General features: G+C 42.7%; 2 protein-coding genes across 10 annotated transcripts in view; one reads left to right on the forward strand and one right to left on the reverse strand.

The window, feature by feature from the left end:
* dlg3 (discs, large homolog 3 (Drosophila)) overlaps window positions 1–3,596 on the forward strand; it is a 129,676-nt gene extending 126,080 nt beyond the window's left edge. For all 9 annotated transcript variants that reach the window (XM_070444188.1, XM_070444189.1, XM_070444191.1 and 6 more), the window contains 7 exons: window positions 522–563; window positions 899–949; window positions 1,074–1,175; window positions 1,300–1,472; window positions 1,607–1,716; window positions 1,832–1,923; window positions 2,061–3,596. In XM_070444188.1, the coding sequence (XP_070300289.1) occupies window positions 522–563; window positions 899–949; window positions 1,074–1,175; window positions 1,300–1,472; window positions 1,607–1,716; window positions 1,832–1,923; window positions 2,061–2,167 (677 nt within the window). In that variant the 3' untranslated portion in view covers window positions 2,168–3,596. The remainder of the gene's footprint in view (window positions 1–521; window positions 564–898; window positions 950–1,073; window positions 1,176–1,299; window positions 1,473–1,606; window positions 1,717–1,831; window positions 1,924–2,060) is intronic.
* A 1,987-nt stretch (window positions 3,597–5,583) lies between these two features.
* Window positions 5,584–21,271, reverse strand: tex11 (testis expressed 11). Its single transcript, XM_070444192.1, has 28 exons — window positions 21,170–21,271; window positions 20,952–21,036; window positions 20,758–20,849; window positions 20,591–20,671; window positions 20,351–20,470; window positions 20,080–20,160; window positions 19,886–19,971; window positions 19,675–19,732; window positions 19,435–19,530; window positions 19,263–19,344; window positions 19,048–19,126; window positions 18,698–18,849; window positions 17,628–17,713; window positions 15,665–15,802; window positions 15,400–15,502; window positions 15,180–15,304; window positions 14,727–14,812; window positions 12,793–12,846; window positions 12,445–12,485; window positions 11,915–12,001; window positions 11,685–11,755; window positions 8,086–8,199; window positions 7,763–7,835; window positions 7,496–7,645; window positions 7,258–7,366; window positions 6,929–7,049; window positions 6,168–6,335; window positions 5,584–5,974 (listed from the first exon to the last, which is right to left on the reverse strand). The coding sequence occupies exons 3-28, from the start codon at window positions 20,758–20,760 to the stop codon at window positions 5,903–5,905; spliced, it is 2,436 nt and encodes an 811-aa protein (XP_070300293.1). The 5' UTR covers window positions 20,761–20,849; window positions 20,952–21,036; window positions 21,170–21,271; the 3' UTR covers window positions 5,584–5,902.
* Between the last annotated feature and the right edge of the window lie 278 nt (window positions 21,272–21,549).

The raw sequence follows: 21,549 nt of genomic DNA on the forward strand, positions 1-21,549 counted from the left end.
TATCTCCCTCCCTACACTGACTGGACAGGGTTTGCTTTTCCTATTCTGCTTTTCCATGTTAACAAGCTGAGCTGACTGCCCAGTGCCCATGTATGTTTGTTAACAGGCCCACCGCCACTGTTTTCTTTGGCTTGTCCCTGACACTGTATCTGGCGTCACAGATACAGAGCCCTCGATAGGAAACACTGGCAAGGGACCGGAGGGTCACTTGGGACTTTGTYAAAGGAAACACTTAATTTCCTATTGCTGCATACCTCCAACCACTTCCCCGTGTAGAAAGCGCTGTCGCTCAGAACAAGACTTTTCTTTTCATTTTTTCCCCCCTCTTTCTGTCCGTTTTCCTTTTCATCGTGTTATATGCAGTGGGACAACAGGGGACTTGTTTTTCCTTCTTGATGCTCGGCAACTGGTGGTGAACATTTTTCCCTCACCAAAATGAAAACCAATTTATTTTGATGTGGCTTTACTGCTACTGCCCAGCTTTGAGCTTTCCCAAAATAAACATGTTCCTCTCCTTGCAGAATGCCTGACGTCAAACACGAGCGACAGTGAAAGCAGCTCAAGTAAGCAACCTTATTTTCCTTCTACTTTTTTTTGCAGCTTTTATTTCGGACATAATCCAACTAAATGAAAAGCATGCGGCACGTCATTACACCTGTATCCAGAGCTGTGTTTTATTCTAGTCCTCGGTGCTGTAGTGAGCTGGCATTTGACTGCGATGGTATCAGGCACTTAGTAGCAAAACCGTCTCTTTCGTCTGCTGTTATGGAAAATGTGACTAGGAAAAGAGTACTTTAAACWTTCCATTACTATCAACCACATCTAGTAATCCATTGTCATGGGATTATAATAAAGATTTATTTTTACTCAAACTGTTGTCTTCCTTTCTGCTATTCAGAGGGTCAGGAAGACACAATTCTCTCATACGAGCCAGTGATTCGACAGGAGAGTAAGTATACAATATACTAGATGTTCTCCTCCATTTAGGATGGGGTTTGAGACCATTAATGCTTATCTTATCCCAGTGTTTGCAGACATGTGTTTTGACCTGCGCCCTCTCTTCTCGTTTGCAGTTCATTACACAAGGCCTGTGATCATCTTGGGCCCAATGAAAGACCGAGTAAACGATGACCTGATCTCAGAGTTCCCTCACAAGTTTGGCTCCTGCGTTCCTCGTGAGTAGACCACTCGACAACATGCACCACATCATCACAGCCACTTATAGAAACACTGGTGGAAAATATATCCTGTGTTTTAGTGACATCTCCCTAACAGTCATTTGAATCTCGATCTGTGCAGACACGACACGTCCGCGACGGGAGAACGAGATGGACGGCCAGGACTACCATTTTGTGGGCTCACGGGAGCAGATGGAGAAGGACATTCAGGATAATAAGTTCATTGAGGCGGGCCAGTTCAACGAGAACCTCTATGGGACCAGCATCTTGTCTGTCAGAGCAGTGGCTGAGAGGGTAGGGAGCACAACACATCATAAATGTGCAGTATACACAAGTTTCATTTCTGATTGATTGTTAAGGGATGTAGAGCCTGAGAAATGTGGTATTTTGATACTTAAGTGCTCTTTCTCTCCTTCCTCTTCATGAAGGGAAAACACTGTATCCTGGACGTGTCTGGGAACGCTATAAAGCGACTGCAACAAGCACAACTTTATTCGATCGCAATTTTCATCAAACCAAAATCCATTGAAACTCTTATGTAAGTGTGTCTGTTCTTGGATCTAATGAACTGTTAAAAGCATTTCTCTTTACTGTAACTCTATACAACAATCACCTCCTGTACTGCACACTAACCAACCATGTCTGTGTTGCAGGGAGATGAATAAGAGACAGACATTTGAGCAATCCAATAAAATCTTTGATAAGGCAATTAAACTGGAACAAGAGTTTGGAGAATTTTTCACAGGTAAGTCCACTAGTTTATTTTTTTAGGTTAATTGCAGATTATACATATTTTAGATATGCTTGAAGCGTATTGTAGGGCAAGTAGGAATCTTAATGCATTGATGCACTCATGATATCCACTTCTCTGTCCGTCTCCAGCCATTGTACAGGGTGACTCTCTAGAGGAAATTTACAACAAAATCAAGATGATCATCGAGGAACAGTCGGGCCCCTACATCTGGATACCTTCCTCAGAGAAGCTCTGAGCTCCCAGCTATACCCCTCTGTGTCAGTGCAGCCCCCCACACCCCTCCTGACACCCCGCCCATCCCCCAAATAGCTCCTCCCTCCCCCTTTTTTGCCGATATGTTTCATATCAAGTTTTAGTGTCATCATTATGTTAATCTGAAATGAAAAGAAGTCTTATCACCATTACTGTGACTGTGCACACCCCTGCATGAGTTTCTCAGAAAATCCATTTAAGACTGGAAATGCCATTCTGAATGAATTTGTCATTTTAAAACAAAAAAAGGGAAAAGGAGAAATAATCCTTCTTTTGTGAAATGGGACTGACAGTTGAAGATCAGAATGTTTTACAGACAATGCCGAGGTGAGGAGGAGTTTTGGATTCAGGGGAAGTTGCAGGGGAATGGAGACTTAATCACACAAGTTGGATCACTTTGTAAATGTTCATCAAATCACATTTTAAAAAAAGACACAAGAGAAGCAAAGACCACTTAGGAGGGMTTTTTTCTACAAGGACTGAATAATATCAAGCCCAGCTGATGGTACTGTTGGAGGAGTTCTCTCTTGTTTATAATTACTGAAGAAATTGGTGGAGAAGCCTACAGACTGGTGATCTATCACAAACCAGCTTGCTATTTGATCAGCTGCCAGTTGTTGGTGCTGCTGCAGCTGATCAAGACCTCTTGGGAGGCAGAACAAATGAAAGAAATGAGTTATGAATCTACATTTATATAATGAAATCACAAGGTAAATGAACAAATCCTACTGAGATTTTACTACATATTACAAATGACACATTTTACATTTCACTAGAATTGTCTACTTGGAGGGCTGTTAGATTTCATTCCTTTGTTTTTTTTCGTGGGATTTTTTGCTTGTGGTTTTTAGCTGCTCTGTGTAAAGGGTGGGGGTAGAGAAGTGTAACGGGGCTCTCTGCAAAACACCAAACTGCCTTACATCAAATACAAATTGTTATATTACTACCTGTACTTTGTGGGAAGCTACAAATAATTGACAAGGAAAACAAACAGGAAATGTGTTTTATTTTCTGAGTTGTCCTCCTGACTTCCAGGAGGTCTAACTTGTGAGTGCAATAGACTGAACGCATATCTCACCTCTGGATTCCTATCATCCCCCTGTATTTTTATCCTTTTCCTGTTGTAATTTAAGAATTTATTGGATTCCAATTTGGGCAGCCATAGCTCCCTCACCCATGTTGAGCAGCAGACCACCCTATTACACTCTCTGCCTTCCAAGATGATTATTTTTGATTGAATGGTCACATGGTACTGTCCTGTATATGCCACCCTGAAGGTGGCCTTAAAACGGGTAGAAGACAAATTGTATTGGATGTCCTAACAATTAAAGAGTCAATATAACTGGTTTTTGGATTGTCCTCCCATCCAAAATAACACTTGAGGGGTTTGATTAAAACCTATATGCTCTGTATCTATAAAGTTTTTCAATCTTTTTTTGAATTTGTTCTGGGCATGTGTTGAGCCACTGTGTTGTGAACCCAATGGTATATCTGGGGCGAGCTCAGTCAGCTGAAGAATCTAACGCACCGATATAATTTCTCCTGCGACTGAAACACCATGTTTTAAAGGACAAATTTAAGAGTTCACAGATGTTAAATGTGAATGAAAGAGTAACTGACTGAATGGTCTGAGAGATTTGAAAGGCATTTGCATTGAACTCTTTAATAGACATAATACATCAGCTTATRTTATGTGGTGAATCTTCGTGAAGACCACTTCTGTGGTAAACCCTTGCCTGAGTTGGCTTTATGGATTCAACAGGATTGAAATTACCTGCTAAATCTTCCTTTGCAGATCTTGGCACTGTGTTTATTTGTTCATGTGAGGGGACGTGTCTGACTTGTTGAAGAATACTGTGGCCCCCTACCCTGTGAACATTTAATTTTCCACCATTTTTGGAAGAGGGGAAGGATTTTCCTCAGATTCCTGAGAGCCAGACCATCTTCTGTATGCCCTTGCCCTCTGGGCCTCCCCCCCCCCACACAGGAAGTGGTCACCTTGCCTTCTGGGTCCCCGCCCCCGAACACCTGTACATGCAGGCATTTTCTGAACAGGTGTGCCTACCTGCCAGGCACCACTGCTAAACCAGCTGTCATTACCTGTGTCAAAACCAGAGTTCAGGGAATAACCGAAGGGAACAGAGCCATTTATAAACTGCTTACAGACTGTTTCAAAGGGTGTGGTAGCTGTCAAATGTAAATATGCCCCCAGCAGATCCCCCTCACCTGTGCTTCATGCATGTGTGAAATAAACTGGGACAAAACATTTTTATAGATCACAAATGACAGGTAAGTAAACTGAGATATTCCGAGATATAATTTCAAATTTTTCCATAAATGTGACGTAATGTTGGTATTTCTCTGTAGACAAANCCTGCCAGGCACCACTGCTAAACCAGCTGTCATTACCTGTGTCAAAACCAGAGTTCAGGGAATAACCGAAGGGAACAGAGCCATTTATAAACTGCATACAGACTGTTTCAAAGGGTGTGGTAGCTGTCAAATGTAAATATGCCCCCAGCAGATCCCCCTCACCTGTGCTTCATGCATGTGTGAAACAAACTGGGGCAAAACATGTTTTATAGATCACAAATGTCAGGTAAGTAAACTGAGCTATTCTGAGATATAATTTCCATACAAATGTGCTGTAATGTTGGTATTTCTCTATAGACAAATCTTCAGCTGCCCATTGGGAAAATGTTTGTCAGTTGGGAATGTAATTCCCTCAAGTAGGGCCCGTCTACATGTTATTTCTTGTGGAAAATGGTGTCTGGGTGTATAGATTAAAACAATTATGTAAAAAATGAAGATGAGACACAGGCAGCAACCTACAAGGTGATATTCCAGAAACCATGAGGTGCATTGATCATTATCTCATTTAGAACTGCTCCTCAGCTGTGTTTCAACTATACACCAGACTGTTAACGTCTGGTATTTATACCTCGGTCAGCCATGTCAATAAAGCCCAAAGAACTAGATTTAATTGTATTATTTCTATTGCGGTAGAACAAGATTGAACCGAAATGCCTCTGTTTGTATAATTGATGAGGGTCTTTGTTCCAGTGAGAGAGACATGAGCTCTGGGGGGGTGGGGTCGGTCGGGTTATGGTTTGTCCTTCTGGGTGATGAGTTGTTTGACAGCACACCTGTGCAGTAAGTGCTTGCGAATTCTTTGATTGTACAGTAGTTTCCTTCCTGTCACACTGCAGGTGTTTGAGCCTATCAGGATGCTGGGCCAAATGGTCTTCCCTGTCCTAGTCATGAGGGAGCACAGTCCTGCAACTTTTTTTGTTTGGGGTTTTAGGTTTGGACTGGACAAGAGTTTATTTGTTTGAAAATAAAATATGTGACTCAGTTATATGATTTCGATGTGTTTTATTCTCACCAAATCAAGTCCACTGGTATTGGTAGTTGTTTAAATAAGACAATGTAAAATMCATATGAATGTAATATCAGGGAGGGATAAAATTATTTATATTAATGTAGAGAAGTACCAAAACATGAACTACAAAAGCTAGAAATGGTTATCTAAACTCTCCATAGGGAAATATTAGGGGAGGGCAGGATGCAACTGACATCCTGGAGGAGCTGACTAAACTGAAGACCAGTCTTACAGGAACCAGTGAGACTTCATACAGTAAACCACCATCCCAGCTACCACATGGATGATATCAGGCACCTGACATTAAAAGTGCTCCGCAGAGCTCAACCAGCAAGATCACTCCTCCATGATAAGGTTCTTCTTGGCTTTGTCTAGTCTGTCTAGGACCTCACTGTACAGACCTGACATCTGTGTACAGACAAACAATACGGGATATTAGCAATCTAATTAAGAAACAAATGGCTAGGTCTATATTTCTTTCCAGTAACAGGTATAGTCAAACTTTTCTAATTTAAGACAAGGCTGTCATTTGACTCTGGATGACTCAGCCCTGTCACGCTCCATTGCGGCTCCCTCCCTCCCCACAGTCAGTCAGTAGTACCTGTGTCTGGTAGCTCTCCTGCAGGGAGCCCAGGTGGCGGAGGAAGCTCATGCCCAGGCCACACCACCTCTCAGCCTCGGGGTACTGGGCCAGGCTGTACAGCAGGATGCCTGTGTTCCAGGCTCGGGTCAGCAGCCACAGGATCTCCATCTCAGGGAAGTCCTCAGGCTGGAGGGGAGGCACAGAGGAGACAACGAACACATTCAAGCTGCTGCCGTCCACCTGGCTAGAAGCACCCGTGATAACTCACCTGACCTCAGAGTCCAGGTATGCCTATGAATGTGGCTTTCAGTGTCTATAGTCAGTCTGGGAATGACACTGGGAGTGTCAGAAAATACGGGATTTTATACAGGACCACGCTCACTTGTGAGGAAGATTAAAATGTATGAGACTTTGATGTATATTKATTTAAGGCACTTGTCCATCCATTGTTTTAATGTATCGATTACAAGGTTGTGTAATGGAAAATCTGCACGGCAGTGCTTCAATTTGCAACTCTGCATATGACAATGTGCCTGTGCACATAAAGCTTGGTAATACTTCAATACTCTGATGCGTCTTTTCACCACTTTAACAGCAGAGCGATGGCTTGTACAGCACATTACCATTCACATTGGCAGGAAAGGGATGGTGAATGGAAGCATCTGCTAATTGAAGTGCTGCTGAAAGCCCATTGATAAAAACTAACAGGAGATGCTTTCAGTGCAGCGGCGGAGGGACGAGGGGGGTTAAGATTGCTGCCGAGATTGCTGCCGACTCACTGCGGCTGTGATGATGGACAGGGCCTCTTCATAGTAGCCCCATACCTCCTCCAGCACACGGGCCTCCACATCCGACACGCCGCTGGGTAGCGACAGCTGGATCAGGCTGTGGACACACTGGCTGAGAGGGAGCATTGAGATAGAGAGGGAGTTAGACATCACAGACAGCAACCTACGCACGGACACATTGGAGTTCTGTCACAGCAAATATCTGGCTGGATCATATACCAGTCTCTGAAAGACCCGTTCAGTGGACCAATGGTAAATTGTGAGGCTTTTTTTGTTTTTTGTTATTTTGTGATGGGATGAGCAATGAGATGGGCACACACCTGCAGCGGGCCYGGTCTGCTTGTGGTTGTTTCCTGTGCAGAGACAGAGCGATCCTCAAGGCCTTCTTACACAGCAGAGGGAAGTGGGCAGGAGGCTCCATGGCCAAGGCTAAGGACAGAAGAAACACACTCATCACAATACTCAATACAAAACTGTGTGGACGAGCAAAAAACACTGGATGAGGAGGACAAGTCCTGTAAGGAGAGGGTCAACTACACTACGGTGTTTACTCTTCACCTGCCATGGTCTCCAACACCTTGATCTCAACATTATCCAGCTCCAGCACTGACTCCAGCACTGTCTCCACCTTGGGGTCGTTGAGCTTGGCACGAGCCTCAAACTCATACAGCAGCAGCAAAATGTTGGTTGGGTCCTTGGAGTTGTCCCCTGGGCGTGAGTGTCAGATGATGTCAGATTATTCTCCTCACAAAACGTAATCCAACATCATGGCAGAATTGAGCAGAGCACAGTATGGAATGGAAGAGGAGGGATAATTAGGTCCACCTGATGCTTTAAGAGTCTTCCAGACCTCCCAGCAGATCTGAATGTGCTCCAGGGCTTGTGTCAGCTGCTCCGTCTAAACATGAAGACAGTAACATTCAGTCATTCAGTATTCATCATCGCCACCTAGTGGCCACTACTCATAACGGCAAGATAAAAAATAACTACCTACGCCAGCACTGATAACACGGTTAGTCACCTCTCCTCTCCGCTGGTCTTGGTAAATTTGGAGAAAGAGCAAAATATGGAAGACAAGCAGAGAAAAAGAGAGAGAGAGACAGGGGAAAGAGAGAGAGAGAGAGAGAGAGAGAGAGGGTGGTACACACCTGGTCAGAGTGTGGAGACTTCCTGCAGAGCTCCAGAGAGGCAGCAGCAGCCATCAGCAGGCACGTCTTCTGGCCCATCAACACGGCCCGGTCCGGGGGGCAGAACTGGGACAGCTAGGGTTACCACACACACACACATATATATATTAAGAGAACCATAAAGATGAAGGACCACAACACAGAGTAGAGGTTGATCGATTAATCGGAATGGCCAATTAATTAGGGCCTATTTCAAGTTTTCATAACAATCGGAAATCGGTATTTTTGGACACCAATTTGGCCGTTTTTTAATTTATTTTTACACCTTTATTTAACTAGGCAAGTCAGTTAAGAACAKATTCTTATTTTCAGTGACGGCCTAGGAACGGTGGGTTAACTGCCTTGTTCAGGGGCAGAACGACAGATTTTTACCTTGTCAGCTCGGGGATTCAATCTTGCAACCTTACGGTTAACTAGTGCAACGCTCTAACCACCTGCCTTACATTGCACTCCACGAGGAGCCTGCCTGTTACGCGAATGCAGTAAGAAGCCAAGGTAAGTTGCTAGCTAGCATTAAACTTATCTTATAAAAAACWATCAATCAATCATAATCACTAGTTAACTACACATGGTTGATGATATTACTAGTTTATCTAGCGTGTCCTGCATTGCATATAATCGAAGCGGTGCGCATTCGCGAAAAAGGACTGTCGTTGCTCCAACGTGTACCTAACCATAAACATCAATGCCTTTCTTAAAATCAATACACAAGTATAGTATATATACAAGTATATATGGAAGGGGATAAAAGTAAGGAACTTGTATGTCGGCCTTATATTAAAGAACATAAATGGTTAAAGAAAAGTGTGATAAATAAAAACATATACCAATTTCATTTAAGGACCAAAAAACTTACAGCTGTGCCATATAAATTGCAAAATAGTTGGGAAGAGATTTTCGATGTACCCATTCCATGGCACATGGTTTATGAATTGATACGCAAAACAACGCCGGATTCAAAACTTCGAATTTTTCAATTTAAAAATTTTGTGTATTTTGGTATTGTCCGCATGTAGCTCGTTTTTGGTCACAGGTCCAGGAATGGTTGAAGAATTGCAACATTTGCGTAGAACTAACGCTACAGATAGCAATACTGGGGGATTTGAAAAGCCATAGTCAATCAATCAATAATATAATAATTATTTTAGCAAAAATGTTTATTTTTAATTTACAATCCGTGGAAGCTATGAGAATAGGAAGATTCAAATCTTTTGTGAAGCATCACAGCACAGCTGAAAAATATATGGCAAATAAAAATCCGAAATGGATGATGTTGGAAGATAGATGGGAAAGGTTGAGTGGAGCTGAAGGGTGGGACTAATAACAAGATAAACAATGTAGGGCATACGGGATCTGTGAAATGTGTATAGGTGCGGAGCTATTGTGAAATAGCACAGTTACAAGTGGAAATCAAACTGGATGGACAACAGAAATAGAGGAAGGACTAAGAACAAACAAGAGAGAACTATTATAAAGTAGACTGTGTCTGTAAATGTGTATAAGATGTATAAATTGAAGGTAAAAACAGAAATGTTTATCAGTTTACTCCAATTGGGGGATCGGTGGTAGGGTTTGCAGGGAATAATAATAAAGGTATACTCTTTTAAAAAAAGTATGTATGTCTATGTAGGTATGTGTATGTATATATGTGTATATGTATGCATACGTGAATGGATATATATATTTACCCAAAAAAATATGGGGGATTGGAAATGATGCAGACAATTACATTGGAAACAACATTCTTTCCGCAATATTAAGCTGATCCACCCCCCAAAAAAATAAATTTAAAAAATTTAAAAAAATACACAAGTATATATTTTTAAACCTGCATATTTAGTTAATATTGCCTGCTAACATTAATTTATTTTAACTAGGGAAATTGTGTCACTTCTCTTGCAACAGAGTCAGGGTATATGCAGCAGTTTGGGCCGCCTGGCTCGTTGCGAACTGTGTGAAGACCATTTCTTCCTAACAAAGACAGCCAACTTCGCCAAACGGGGGATTATTTAACAAAAGCGCATTTGCGAAAAAAGCACAATCGTTGCACGACTGTACCTAACCATAAACATCAATGCCTTTCTTAAAATCAATACACAGAAGTATATATTTTTTAAACCTGYATATTTAGCTAAAATAAATCCAGGTTAGCAGGCAATATTAACCAGGTGAAATTGTGTCACTTTTCTTGCACGCAGAGTCAGGGTATATGCAACAGTTTGGGCCACCTGGCTCGTTGTGAACTAATTTGCCAGAATTTTACGTAATTATGACATAACATTGAAGGTTGTGCAATGTAACAGGAATATTTAGACTTATGGATGCCACCCGTTAGATAAAATACGGAACGGTTCCGTATTTCACTGAAAGAATAAACGTTTTCGAAATGATAGTTTCCGGATTCGACCATATTAATGGCCAAAGGCTCGTATTTCTGTGTGTTATTATGTTATAATTAAGTCTATGATTTGATATTTGATAGAGCAGTCTGACTGAGTGATGGTAGGCAGCAGCAGGCTCGTACGCATTCATTCAAACAGCACTTTCGTGCATTTTACCAGCAGCTCTTCGCAATGCTTCAAGCATTGAGCTGTTTATGACTTCAAGCCTATCAACTCCCGAGATTAGGCTGGTGTAACCGATGTGAAATGGCTAGCTAGTTAGCGGGGTGCGCGCTAATAGCGTTTCAATCGGTGACGTCACTCGCTCTGAGACTTGGAGTAGTTGTTCCCCTTGCTCTGCAAGGGCCTCGGCTTTTGTGGAGCGATGGGTAATGATGCTTCGAGGGTGGCTGTTGTCAGATGTGTTCCTGGTTCGAGCCCAGGTAGGGGCGAGGAGAGGGACGGAAGCTATACTGTTACACTGGCAATACTAAAGTGCCTATAAGAACATCCAATAGTCAAAGGTATATGAAATACAAATGGTAGAGAGAAATAGTCCTATAATTCCTATAATAACTACAACCTAAAACTTCTTACCTGGGAATATTGAAGACTCATGTTAAAAGGAACCACCAGCTTTCATATGTTCTCATGTTCTGAGCAAGGAACTTAAACGTTAGCTTTCTTACATGGCACATATTGCACTTTTTCTTTCTTCTCCAACACTTTGTTTTTGCATTATTTAAACTAAATTGAACAAGTTTCATTATTTATTTGAGGCTAAATTGATTTTATAGATGTATTATATTAAGTTAAAATAAGTGTTCATTCAGTATTGTTTTAATTGTCATTATTACAAATACATTTTAAAAATCGGCTGATTAATCGTTATCGGCTTTTATTGGTCCTCCAAAAWCGGTATCGGTATCGGCGTTGAAAAATCATAATCGGTCGACCTCTAACACAGAACGCATTAAACGGAGGGGGCCTGCATGACGGTCTGTGTCTGTGTGTTTTAGGGGTGTAAGGGTATAACGACTGACCAAGTTGTTTTATGTGGAAGCTGCCGGGCTCCACGTTTCTTTATCTTTGGCAACACTAATTCCCTGTGGGTTGTATTGATCTACACCTGCACAGATACAGATCAATTCTCCCGGTGATGCTAATAAGAGGACTTGCCTGGTAAGAGAACAGAAAGAAATCCCTCATCCTGTCAGGGCTGCTCTCACACTGCAGCGCAGAGTTCCAAGCTAAGACACATGTGGGCACACAGAAATAAAATTAGACAATATGCACAGTGCACTATGCTGCTTACACAGTGCTACTGTAATTCGTAAAATAGCAAGATGATCCAGATAATTGTAAGAGCGAGATAAATAACAGTATATCTCCAGATAGTATGTAAGTACCAATCTTCCTGAACCAGTTGGCGTCCTCTGTGCGCTGCTCTACAGCCATGCTAGGCCCTGGGCTGAGCTGTGACACTTTCTGCAGTGCTGTGGTGGTGACAGTAAACAACAAACACTGGCTGGGTGAAAACCAAGCAGCAGCGCACAGCAGAGAAAAATAGAATCGACACTAAAGCTGAGGATTTTTTTAAGCAGAGGTGGCAGAGGTAGTGGGGGCCTCTTCCTGGGGGGGGTCCGGGGGCATGTTGAACGACTGCAAGAAGATCACTTCTGGTGACTTTTTTAAAGGACATTCTACTCCCAAAATGTATGAAAATTAAATTACGTTCTCTTCCTTTGGAACTCATCTGTAAATCGAGGACAGTTTAATTTTATCTCGATCTCAATGACATTTTTMGGGGGGAGACGGGGGATGATTTAGCAGCGCCGGTGCGCATAGGGGAACACTGCTAATGCATTACCTCAGAGTACTCATATATTGCGGGGAGAAAGATGTTGCTGTAAGTGTGATTGTTGTACATTGTACTCACCCATTTTTAGATATGACAGCAGAACATCCAGATTTGCATGTCTATATWTAGAGGAAATGTTAACAAGCAGAAACAGTAAATCAACCACAACTGAAACGCTGTAGAAATGGGCAGCAGGTATTCAAATGGTTAAGAGCGTTGGGCCAGTAACTAAAAGGTCGCTGGTTCGAATCCCCAAGCCGGATAAGTGAAAAAAGTATATTGATGTGCCCTTGAGCAAGGCACTTAACCCTAATTGCTCCTGTAAGTCGCTCTGGATAAGAGCGTTGGCTAAATTACTAAAATGAAATGGAGCATTTAAACACTATTGTATGATGATCATGTTTCACAATATCTCATCAAACTCACCGTATCTCCCCACTGGCCTTTTCTATTGTTGAGAGCACTAGTCGAACCAAACACCTGTAATAGACAAAGACCATGAACTCGGGACCTAGTTCCTTCCACCTACTAACACTATACTGAGAGGCACACATTTCACAGGAGAAATTAAAAGATATAGGTCAGTAGATCATGGAGACACAGTTAAACCTCACTGAAAGCTTAAACAGCACCATGTTTCACTGCGTCATGCATTCTAACATTTATGGTGGAAGCTGGTGATGCGACACAAATTGTCATAATCAACTGTCATTGTATGTTATGTCATGTTTATGATAAGGTCATCTTGCAAAAGTATTCATTCTCCTTGGCGTTTTTACTATTTTGTTGCATTACAACCTGTAATTTAAATGGATTTTTATTTGGATTTAATGTAATGGACATACACAAAACAGTCCAAATTGGTGAAGTGAAATGAAAAACATAACTTGCTTAAAAAAAWATATATAAAAAAAATACGGAAAAGTGGTGCGTGCATATTTATTCCCCCCCTTTGCTATGAAGCCCCTAAATAAGATCTGGTGCAACCAATTACCTTCAGAAGTCACATAATTAGTTAAATAAAGTCCACCTGTGTGCAATCTAAGTGTCTCATGAGTTGTCACATGATCTCAGTATATATACACACCTGTTCTGAAAGGAGCTCTCCAAACAGATCAGGGACAAAGTTGTGGAGTACAAATCAGGGTTGGGTTATAAAAAAAATATCAGAAACTTTGAACATCCCACGGAGCACAATTAAATACATTATTAAAAAATGGAAAGAATATGGCACCACAACATACCTGCTAAGACAAGGCCTCCCACCAAAACTCACGGCCCAGCAAGGAGGGCATTAATCAGAGAGGCAACAAAGAGACCAAAGATAACCCTGAAGGAGCTGCAAAGCTCCACAGCGGAGATTAGAGTATCTGTCCATAGGACCACTTTTGCCATACATTCCACAGAGCTGGTCTTTACGGAAGAGTGGCTAGAAAAAAGCCTTTGCTTAAAGAAAAAAATAAGCAAACACATTTGGTGTATGCCAAAAGGAATGTGGGAGACTCCCCAAACATATGGAAGAAGGTACTCTGGTCAGATGAGACTAAAATTGAGTTTTTGGCCATCAAGGAAAACGCTATGTCTGGCGCAAACCCAATCACCTCTCGTCACCCCGAGAACACCATCCCCACAGTGAAGCACAGTGGTGGCAGCATCATGCTGTGGGGATGTTTTTCATCAGCAGGGACTGGGAAACTGGTCAGAATTGAAGGAATGATGGATGGCGCTAAATACAGGGAAATGCTTGAGGGAAACTTGTTTCAGTCTTCCAAAGATTTGAGACTGGGACGGAGGTTCACCTTCCAGCAGGACAATGACCCTAAGCATACTGCTAAAGCAACACTTGAGCGGTTTAAGGGGAAACATTTAAATGTCTTGCCTAGTCAAAGCCCAGACCTCAATCCAATTAAAGATTGCTGTATACCAGCGGAACCCATCCAATTTGAAGGAGCTGCAGCAGTTTTCCTTGATGAATGGGCAAATATTCCAGTGGCTAGATGTGCCAAGCTTATAGAGACAAACCCCAAGAGACAAAAGGTGGCTCTATAAAGTATTGACTTTGGGGGGGTGAATAGTAAGCACGTTCAAGTTCTGTTTTTTTGCCTTATTTCTTGTATGTTTCACAAAAACATTTTTTTGCATCTTCAAAGTGGTAGGCATGTTGTGTAAATCAAATGATGCAAACCTCCTAAAAAATACATTTTAATTCCAGGTTGTAAGGGAACAAAATAGGAAAAATGCCAAGGGGGTGAATACTTTCGRAAGCCACTGTATGTCTTACAGATGGACCATTCACATAGTGTTCCTGATCTCGCTGGACAAGAGTTCACTGATGTTGTTTGTGTACGTTAGTAACTGACCTGAGAGCAGTGAGAACCTGAGCTTCATCTTTTGAGTGTTCACACAAACTCTCCAGAGCCTTCATGGCTGTGTCTTGTTGCTCATTCTGGAAGGAAAGGAAACAAAGGACGACAATGAGGATGATGGGTCTTTTCTCCTTCAACAATTCAAGAGCTTGGGACTATCTGCAAAAAGATGATTCTGAGGTAATTGGCTTTAAAGTTCCAAACCCTCAATGGTTTGAATGATGTCAGCAACTTTGATATTTTATTCTTTAAAACATGAATGGGTGTATTTACTATATAGCTAGAGAACACTGAAAAGTACAAGGCTATGTCAATAACTACATGTTGTCAAAAATGCAGAACCTTTTAGTCCCAAGCTCTCGAATTGTCATCATCCTCATTATCATCCCCATAATCAGCAACAGTATGACCATCCATCCTAGAGGTAGGTCAGTAATGGGGACCCACCTCCAGAGCGATCTGAGCAGCAAGACTGAGGAGGTTGGAGGCAGCATTCTCAGCAACTAGCAGTCTGTCCTCACTGGTCACAGGACCTTGGGCCAGAGCCCCGATGGCCTTCACTGCCTCTGCAGCTGACAGAAACAGGGCTTCAGACTGAGAGGCACAGAAGGCCTGAATACATGTAGTCCATCCAAAAACTCACCACACTCATGTAATATGCTGTTACCTTTCTCCACATTGTTCTCCAGGACAGCAATCTTGTAAACACTGAACTGAGTGAAGATGCTGTTTGGATCACATCTCTCTGCCTCCTTTATTGCTTCTTTGGCCTGACACACACACACACACACACACACACACACACACACACACACACACACACACACACACACACACACACACACAGGAATGCACAAAGTACACACAAAGATTACTATACAGTAATAATTACAACATGCTGTGTGAAGTCTGTTGTCACACTATTGAGTCACCTTGTCCAGCTGCTGCAGTTGCAGTAAGCAGGAGGCTCTGTTCCTCTGAAGCTTGGCCAGGTTGGGCTCCATCTGGCCAGCCTTGTAGAAACTCAAGGAGTAGTTATACCACTGCAGAGCCTCTGAGAAGTTCTTAGTCTGGAACAGGAAAATTACTCACATCCCAACACATACAGACTTCACTATGACAGAGCAATGTACTTATTTTCAGCAGACACTCTAGACCCAAACTGTTACAGACCTATATCTATTCTACCCTGCCTTTCTAAGGTCTTCGAAAGCCAAGTTAACAAACAGATCACCGACCATTTCGAATCCCACTGTACCTTCTCCGCTATGCAATCTGGTTTCCGAACTGGTCATGGGTGCACCTCAGCCACGCTCAAGGTCCTAAACGATATCATAACCGCCATCGATAAAAGACAATACTGTGCAGCCGTATTCATCAACCTGGCCAAGGCTTTCGACTCTCTCAATCACCACATTCTTATCGGCAGACTCAACAGCCTTGGTTTCTCAAACGACTGCCTCGCCTGGTTCACCAACTTCTTCTCAGACAGAGTTCAGTGTGTCAAATCGGAGGGCCTGTTGTCCGGACCTCTGGCAGTCTCTATGGGGTTACCACAGGGTTCAATTCTCGGGCCGACTCTTTTCTCTGTATACATCAATGATGTCGCTCTTGCTGCTGGTGATTCTCTGATCCACCTCTACGCAGARGACACCATTCTGTATACTTCTGGCCCTTCTTTGGACACTGTGTTAACTAACCTCCAGACGAGCTTCAATGCCAAACAACTCTCCTTCCTTGGCCTCCAACTGCTCTTAAATGCAAGTAAAACTAAATGCATGCTCTTCAACCGATCGCTGCCCGCACCTGCCCGCCCGTCCAGCATCACTACTCTGGACGGTTCTGACTTAGAATTTGTGGACAATTACAAATACCTAGGTGTCTGGTTAGACTGTAAACTCTCCTTCCAAACTCACATTAAGCATCTCCCATCCAAAATCAAATCTTGATTAGGCTTCCTATTTCGTAACAAAGCATCCTTCACTCATGCTGCCAAACATACCCTCGTAAAACTGACTATCCTACCAATCCTTGACTTCGGCGATGTCATTTATAAAATAGCCTCCAACACTCTACTCAGCAAATTGAATGCAGTCTATCAGAGTGCCATRCGTTTTGTCACCAAAGCCCCATATACTACCCARCACTGCGACCTGTATGCTCTCGTTGGCTGGCCTTCGCTTCATATTCGTCGCCAAACCCACTGGCTCCAGGTCATCTATAAGTCTTTGCCAGGTAAAGCGCCGCCTTATTTCAGCTCACTGGTAACCATAGCAGCACCCACCCGTAGCACGTGCTCCAGCAGGTACAGTATATTTCACTGGTCACCCCCAAAGCCTATTCCTCCTTTGGCCGCCTTTCCTTCCAGTTCTCTGCTGCCAATGACTGGAACGAATTGCCAAAATCACTGAAGCTGGAGACTCATATCTCCCTCAGTAACTTTAAGCATCAGCAGTCAGAGCAGCTCACAGATCACTGCATCTGTGCATAGCCCATCTGTAAATAGCCCATCCAACTACCTCATCCACATATTGTTATTTATTTATTTATTGCTCCTTTGCACCCCAGTATCTTTACTTGCACATTCATCTTCTGCACATCTATCACTCCCGTGTTTAATTGCTAAATTGTAATTACTTCGCCACTATGGCCTATTTATTCCCTTACTTCCCTTATCTTACCTCATTTGCACACACTGTATATCAATTTTTTTCCCTATTGTGTTATTGACTGTACTTTTGTTTATTCCATGTCTAACTCTGTGTTGTTGTTTGTGTCGCACTGCTTTGCTTTATCTTGGCCAGGTCGCAGTTGTAAATGTGAACTTGTTCTCAACTGGCCTACCTGGTTAAATATAGGTTAAATAAAATTTWAAAAATAAAAGTTCTACTGTACCTCAAAGTTCTTGGAGGCTTTGTCCCACAGCAGGAGATGTAAACAGGTGAGAGTCTGAGGAGACAGCTGTTTACCAGTGTAGTGGCCTGAAAGAGGAAATATCAGCAATCTTACAACTGCATTTTCATTTTACTGCATCAACACCACCATCATCACCACCACCGTAGTACCTGTGATGATGTCCACCACCACCACCACCGTAGTACCTGTGATGATGTCCACCACCACCACCGTAGTACCTGTGATGATGTCCACCACCACCACCGTAGTACCTGTGATGATGTCCACCACCACCGTAAGTACCTGTGATGATGTCCACCACCACCGTATAGTACCTGTGATGATTCCAACCACCACCGTAGTACCTGTGATGATGTCCACCACCACCCTAGTACCGTGTGATGATGTGTCCACCACCACCACCATAGTACCTGTGATGATGTCACCACCACCCACCGTAGTACCTGTGATGATGTCCACCACCACCACCGTAGTACTGTTGATGATGTTCCACCACCACCGTAGTACCTGTGATGATGTCCACACCCACCAGTACCTGTGAGATGTTATTCACCACCAACCACCGTAGTACCTGTGATGATGTCCACCACCACCATAGTACCTGTGATGATTGTCCACCACCACCACTGTAGTACTGTGATGATGCCACCACCACCACTGTAGTACCTGTGATGATGTCCACCACCACCACTGTAGTACCTTGATGATGTCCACCACCACCATAGTACTGTGATGTGTCCACCACCACCACTGTAGTACTGTGATGATGTCACCACCACCACCACCGTGAGTACCGTGATGAGTCCACCACCACCACCCATAGTACCTGTAGTACCTGTGATGATGTCCACCACCACCACCAACACCATAGTTTACCTGTGATGATGTCCACCACCACCACTGTAGTACCTGTGATTGAGGTCCCACCACCACCACCGTAGTACCTGTGATGATGTCCACCACCACCACCATAGTACCTGTGATGATGTCCACCACCACCACTGTAGTACCTGTGATGATGTCCACCACCACCACCACCACTGTAGTACCTGTGATGATGTCCTCTATTTTCTGTTTCCCGAGAAGCTCCTTGCCTCTCTGCAGCAGCAGCTCAATGTGCAGGACCAGGGCACTGCCCAGTTCAGGGGACGACTCAAAGTGCTGGCACACCCTCTTCAGGTAGTCAAAGGCCAATGTCTCTCTGGGAACACATATCAACAGAACACATGGCGCATATCAATGCAATATATCAATACAATGTTGTATTTCAATGGAAACATGAAAATATTTACATTTTAAAATATTTACATTATTACTTTATCTAAAAACGTCTGGAATGAATACAATGGCACAAGTGGATATCTGATTTGCAATTTGTTAAGATGATCAGTGTGTCTACCTGTCTTCAGCCATGAGTAGTTTCACTGTGCTTAGACACACTTCCAGAGGAACCTCTGACTCCAGCAGCTCTGTCACTCCTGAATGGAGACAGCAAGATGAAATGGTAATGCATTATACAGTACTGTAAACGGAGGACTTGGGAGTCCTTAAAACTCCCACTCAAGCCATTCAAAAAAGCAGAAAGAGAGAGAAACAGGGTAATGTCCTACTCACCAGCTCTTATGTGGTCATCCTGAGCCCCACATTTCAGTAGAATTCTGATCTTCAGGTAGAGCCCAGAGGGATGCACACTTTCCTGTCAAATTGCTGAGTTTTAATTGAAAACCAAATAATCTTGCTTAATATTAGAAAGTATCAACAAGAGTGATGGGGGGGGGGGGGTTACCTTATTGGCTAAATTCACAGCATTGAGTGCCTTCTCCTGAAACTGCTGACAGTCCCACTTTAGATAGACAGTGGCAAGGAGCCTCAGGACCTTGGCCTAAATAAGAACGTTCAGCAATTTACTCTACTGTAATTAAAAAGAAATCAAAACATTGGAGCCTTTGGCGTTTCTAATAACCAGGAAGTACTAGTGAAAAAACTGAAGAGACTATGGTATGTATAAACTGCACTACTCCCTTACTTGCACTTCAGCGCCAGGGGAGTATTTTATATTCATCTTCCCTATGTCATAACTCTGGCTGGAAAAGACAACAGTGTAGATATTCATATACTGCACTGTATCATACACCGTAATTAAAATAAGTAACATATTTCAGATGTTGAGCTTCTGTAATGCTTCCTTTATGTCAGTAATATAGTATCTTTTGTCAAGCTAAATCAATGCTATTTACCTCAACCAGAATGAACTCTCCTCATACTTTTTCATATTGTAGGAATCCACTCCGAAGTTATAGCACATGAGAGAGAGATAGCCTGTCTTTGGGGGGGAAAGTAGCTGAATATACCTGCCCAAGATCGGGAGAGTTAAAAACACTAGTGCTTTATCAAAGTAATATGAGAGTTTAGTTTCCTTTTTGTATCCTACCTCTTTGGGGAGCCGCAGTAGCATGTCTTTACAGCGCTGCATGCAGGCCACAGCCTCTTGGTGATTCTCCTGAGCAAGTGCCTGCATCGGAATAAAAACTATCATAAGCTACCAGTACATCAGTGAGGTAAAGCTATATGTGAACCAAAAACTATTTTCTTCTTCATTCTGCAGATGTGTGAAAATGTCACTTTCAGTTGCCAAATTTCACAAGTACAAATTAGCCTAACATTGTTGTATGTGTTAGATGGTGAATCCATCTCTAGCTCACCGACTCAGCTTGGTAAGACAGAACTCGAAGCAGGTCCTTCTCCACATCTCCTTTCGATGTGTTGATGTCTGCCCCTCCATGGCCTCGGGATGTTAGTCGGCTGTACAGTGTCTCCAAGCTCTGGACAAATAATATTATGAACATTTGAATTCAGTGTTATGACAGAAGTTCTAAAAGTTTATCAACTGTCTTATATACTGTACAGAGTCATAGGGCATAGTTTAACATATTGAAGCTTACTTTGACAGCAAGGCTCAGGAAGTTATCAGCTAGCTGGGGCTTTTTACAGTCTAGCCAGGTTCTTCCTGTCTTGCTGGCCATCTGTAAAGAAAATGTTAATTTTCTTAATCAATTAATTACAGTAACACAGAGGTAGGCCTTACAGTGCAGTGGTTTATTTCATGAGCCATTTCACTGACCAGGATCTGTTTGCGCACAGCGCCCTCTGCTGGATTCTCAGGCTCACAGGAGTACAGCAGCCTGCATGCAACATGACGCACTGACACCACAGCCAGGCCGGGAGGAATGCATCACAGGAGAAAGTCAGTAATGATGACAATGGCATAAATCAGGTATTTCACAGCAAAAAGTATTAGGCTACCTTTTGCTTTCTGGTGCTCATTTATGGCTGTTCCCACACGTTTGGTGACTGCCCAATTCCACAGCTGAATGGCACTTTCTTCAAGCTAGAGAATATGTTAATTTGAAATGGCAATTAGCTATTTTTATATAGACTAAATTATGTATTGACTAAAACACATGCACCTTTCAATGGTTTCATTCGAGAAGAAAAATACTGCTCTACGTTTGGCTGCCAACCTGAGGATCCAGTGGTGTTACTCTTGGGAAGTCTTCACAAAAGAGCTTCTCAATAACCTCATCTGTATTAGCCAGTTGTTTCTGCAGCAGGCGCTCTGTGAGACCTTTAATAAAACATAACTATATTTAATCTCAAAAACCACCATGAAAAAAAATACATACAGGTGCCTGTTGAGTGACGTGACAGGTTGGCATTGCGTTCGTGGCACCAGTGGTCGCCACACACCATCGACGTCTCATATAATGCCAATACATTTCAAGGAAACTTTTGCGAATTTCAAATGAGGTATGTAACCAATATACCGGTAATTTAGCAATATATTTAAACTTTGCTACATTTTCTGAAGCGTAAACTAAAGCACACTGGAAGGTTAGTCAGC

Source organism: Salvelinus sp. IW2-2015, linkage group LG6.2, assembly GCF_002910315.2.
Source record: "Salvelinus sp. IW2-2015 linkage group LG6.2, ASM291031v2, whole genome shotgun sequence".
In the NCBI taxonomy this organism is placed as follows: domain Eukaryota; kingdom Metazoa; phylum Chordata; class Actinopteri; order Salmoniformes; family Salmonidae; genus Salvelinus; species Salvelinus sp. IW2-2015.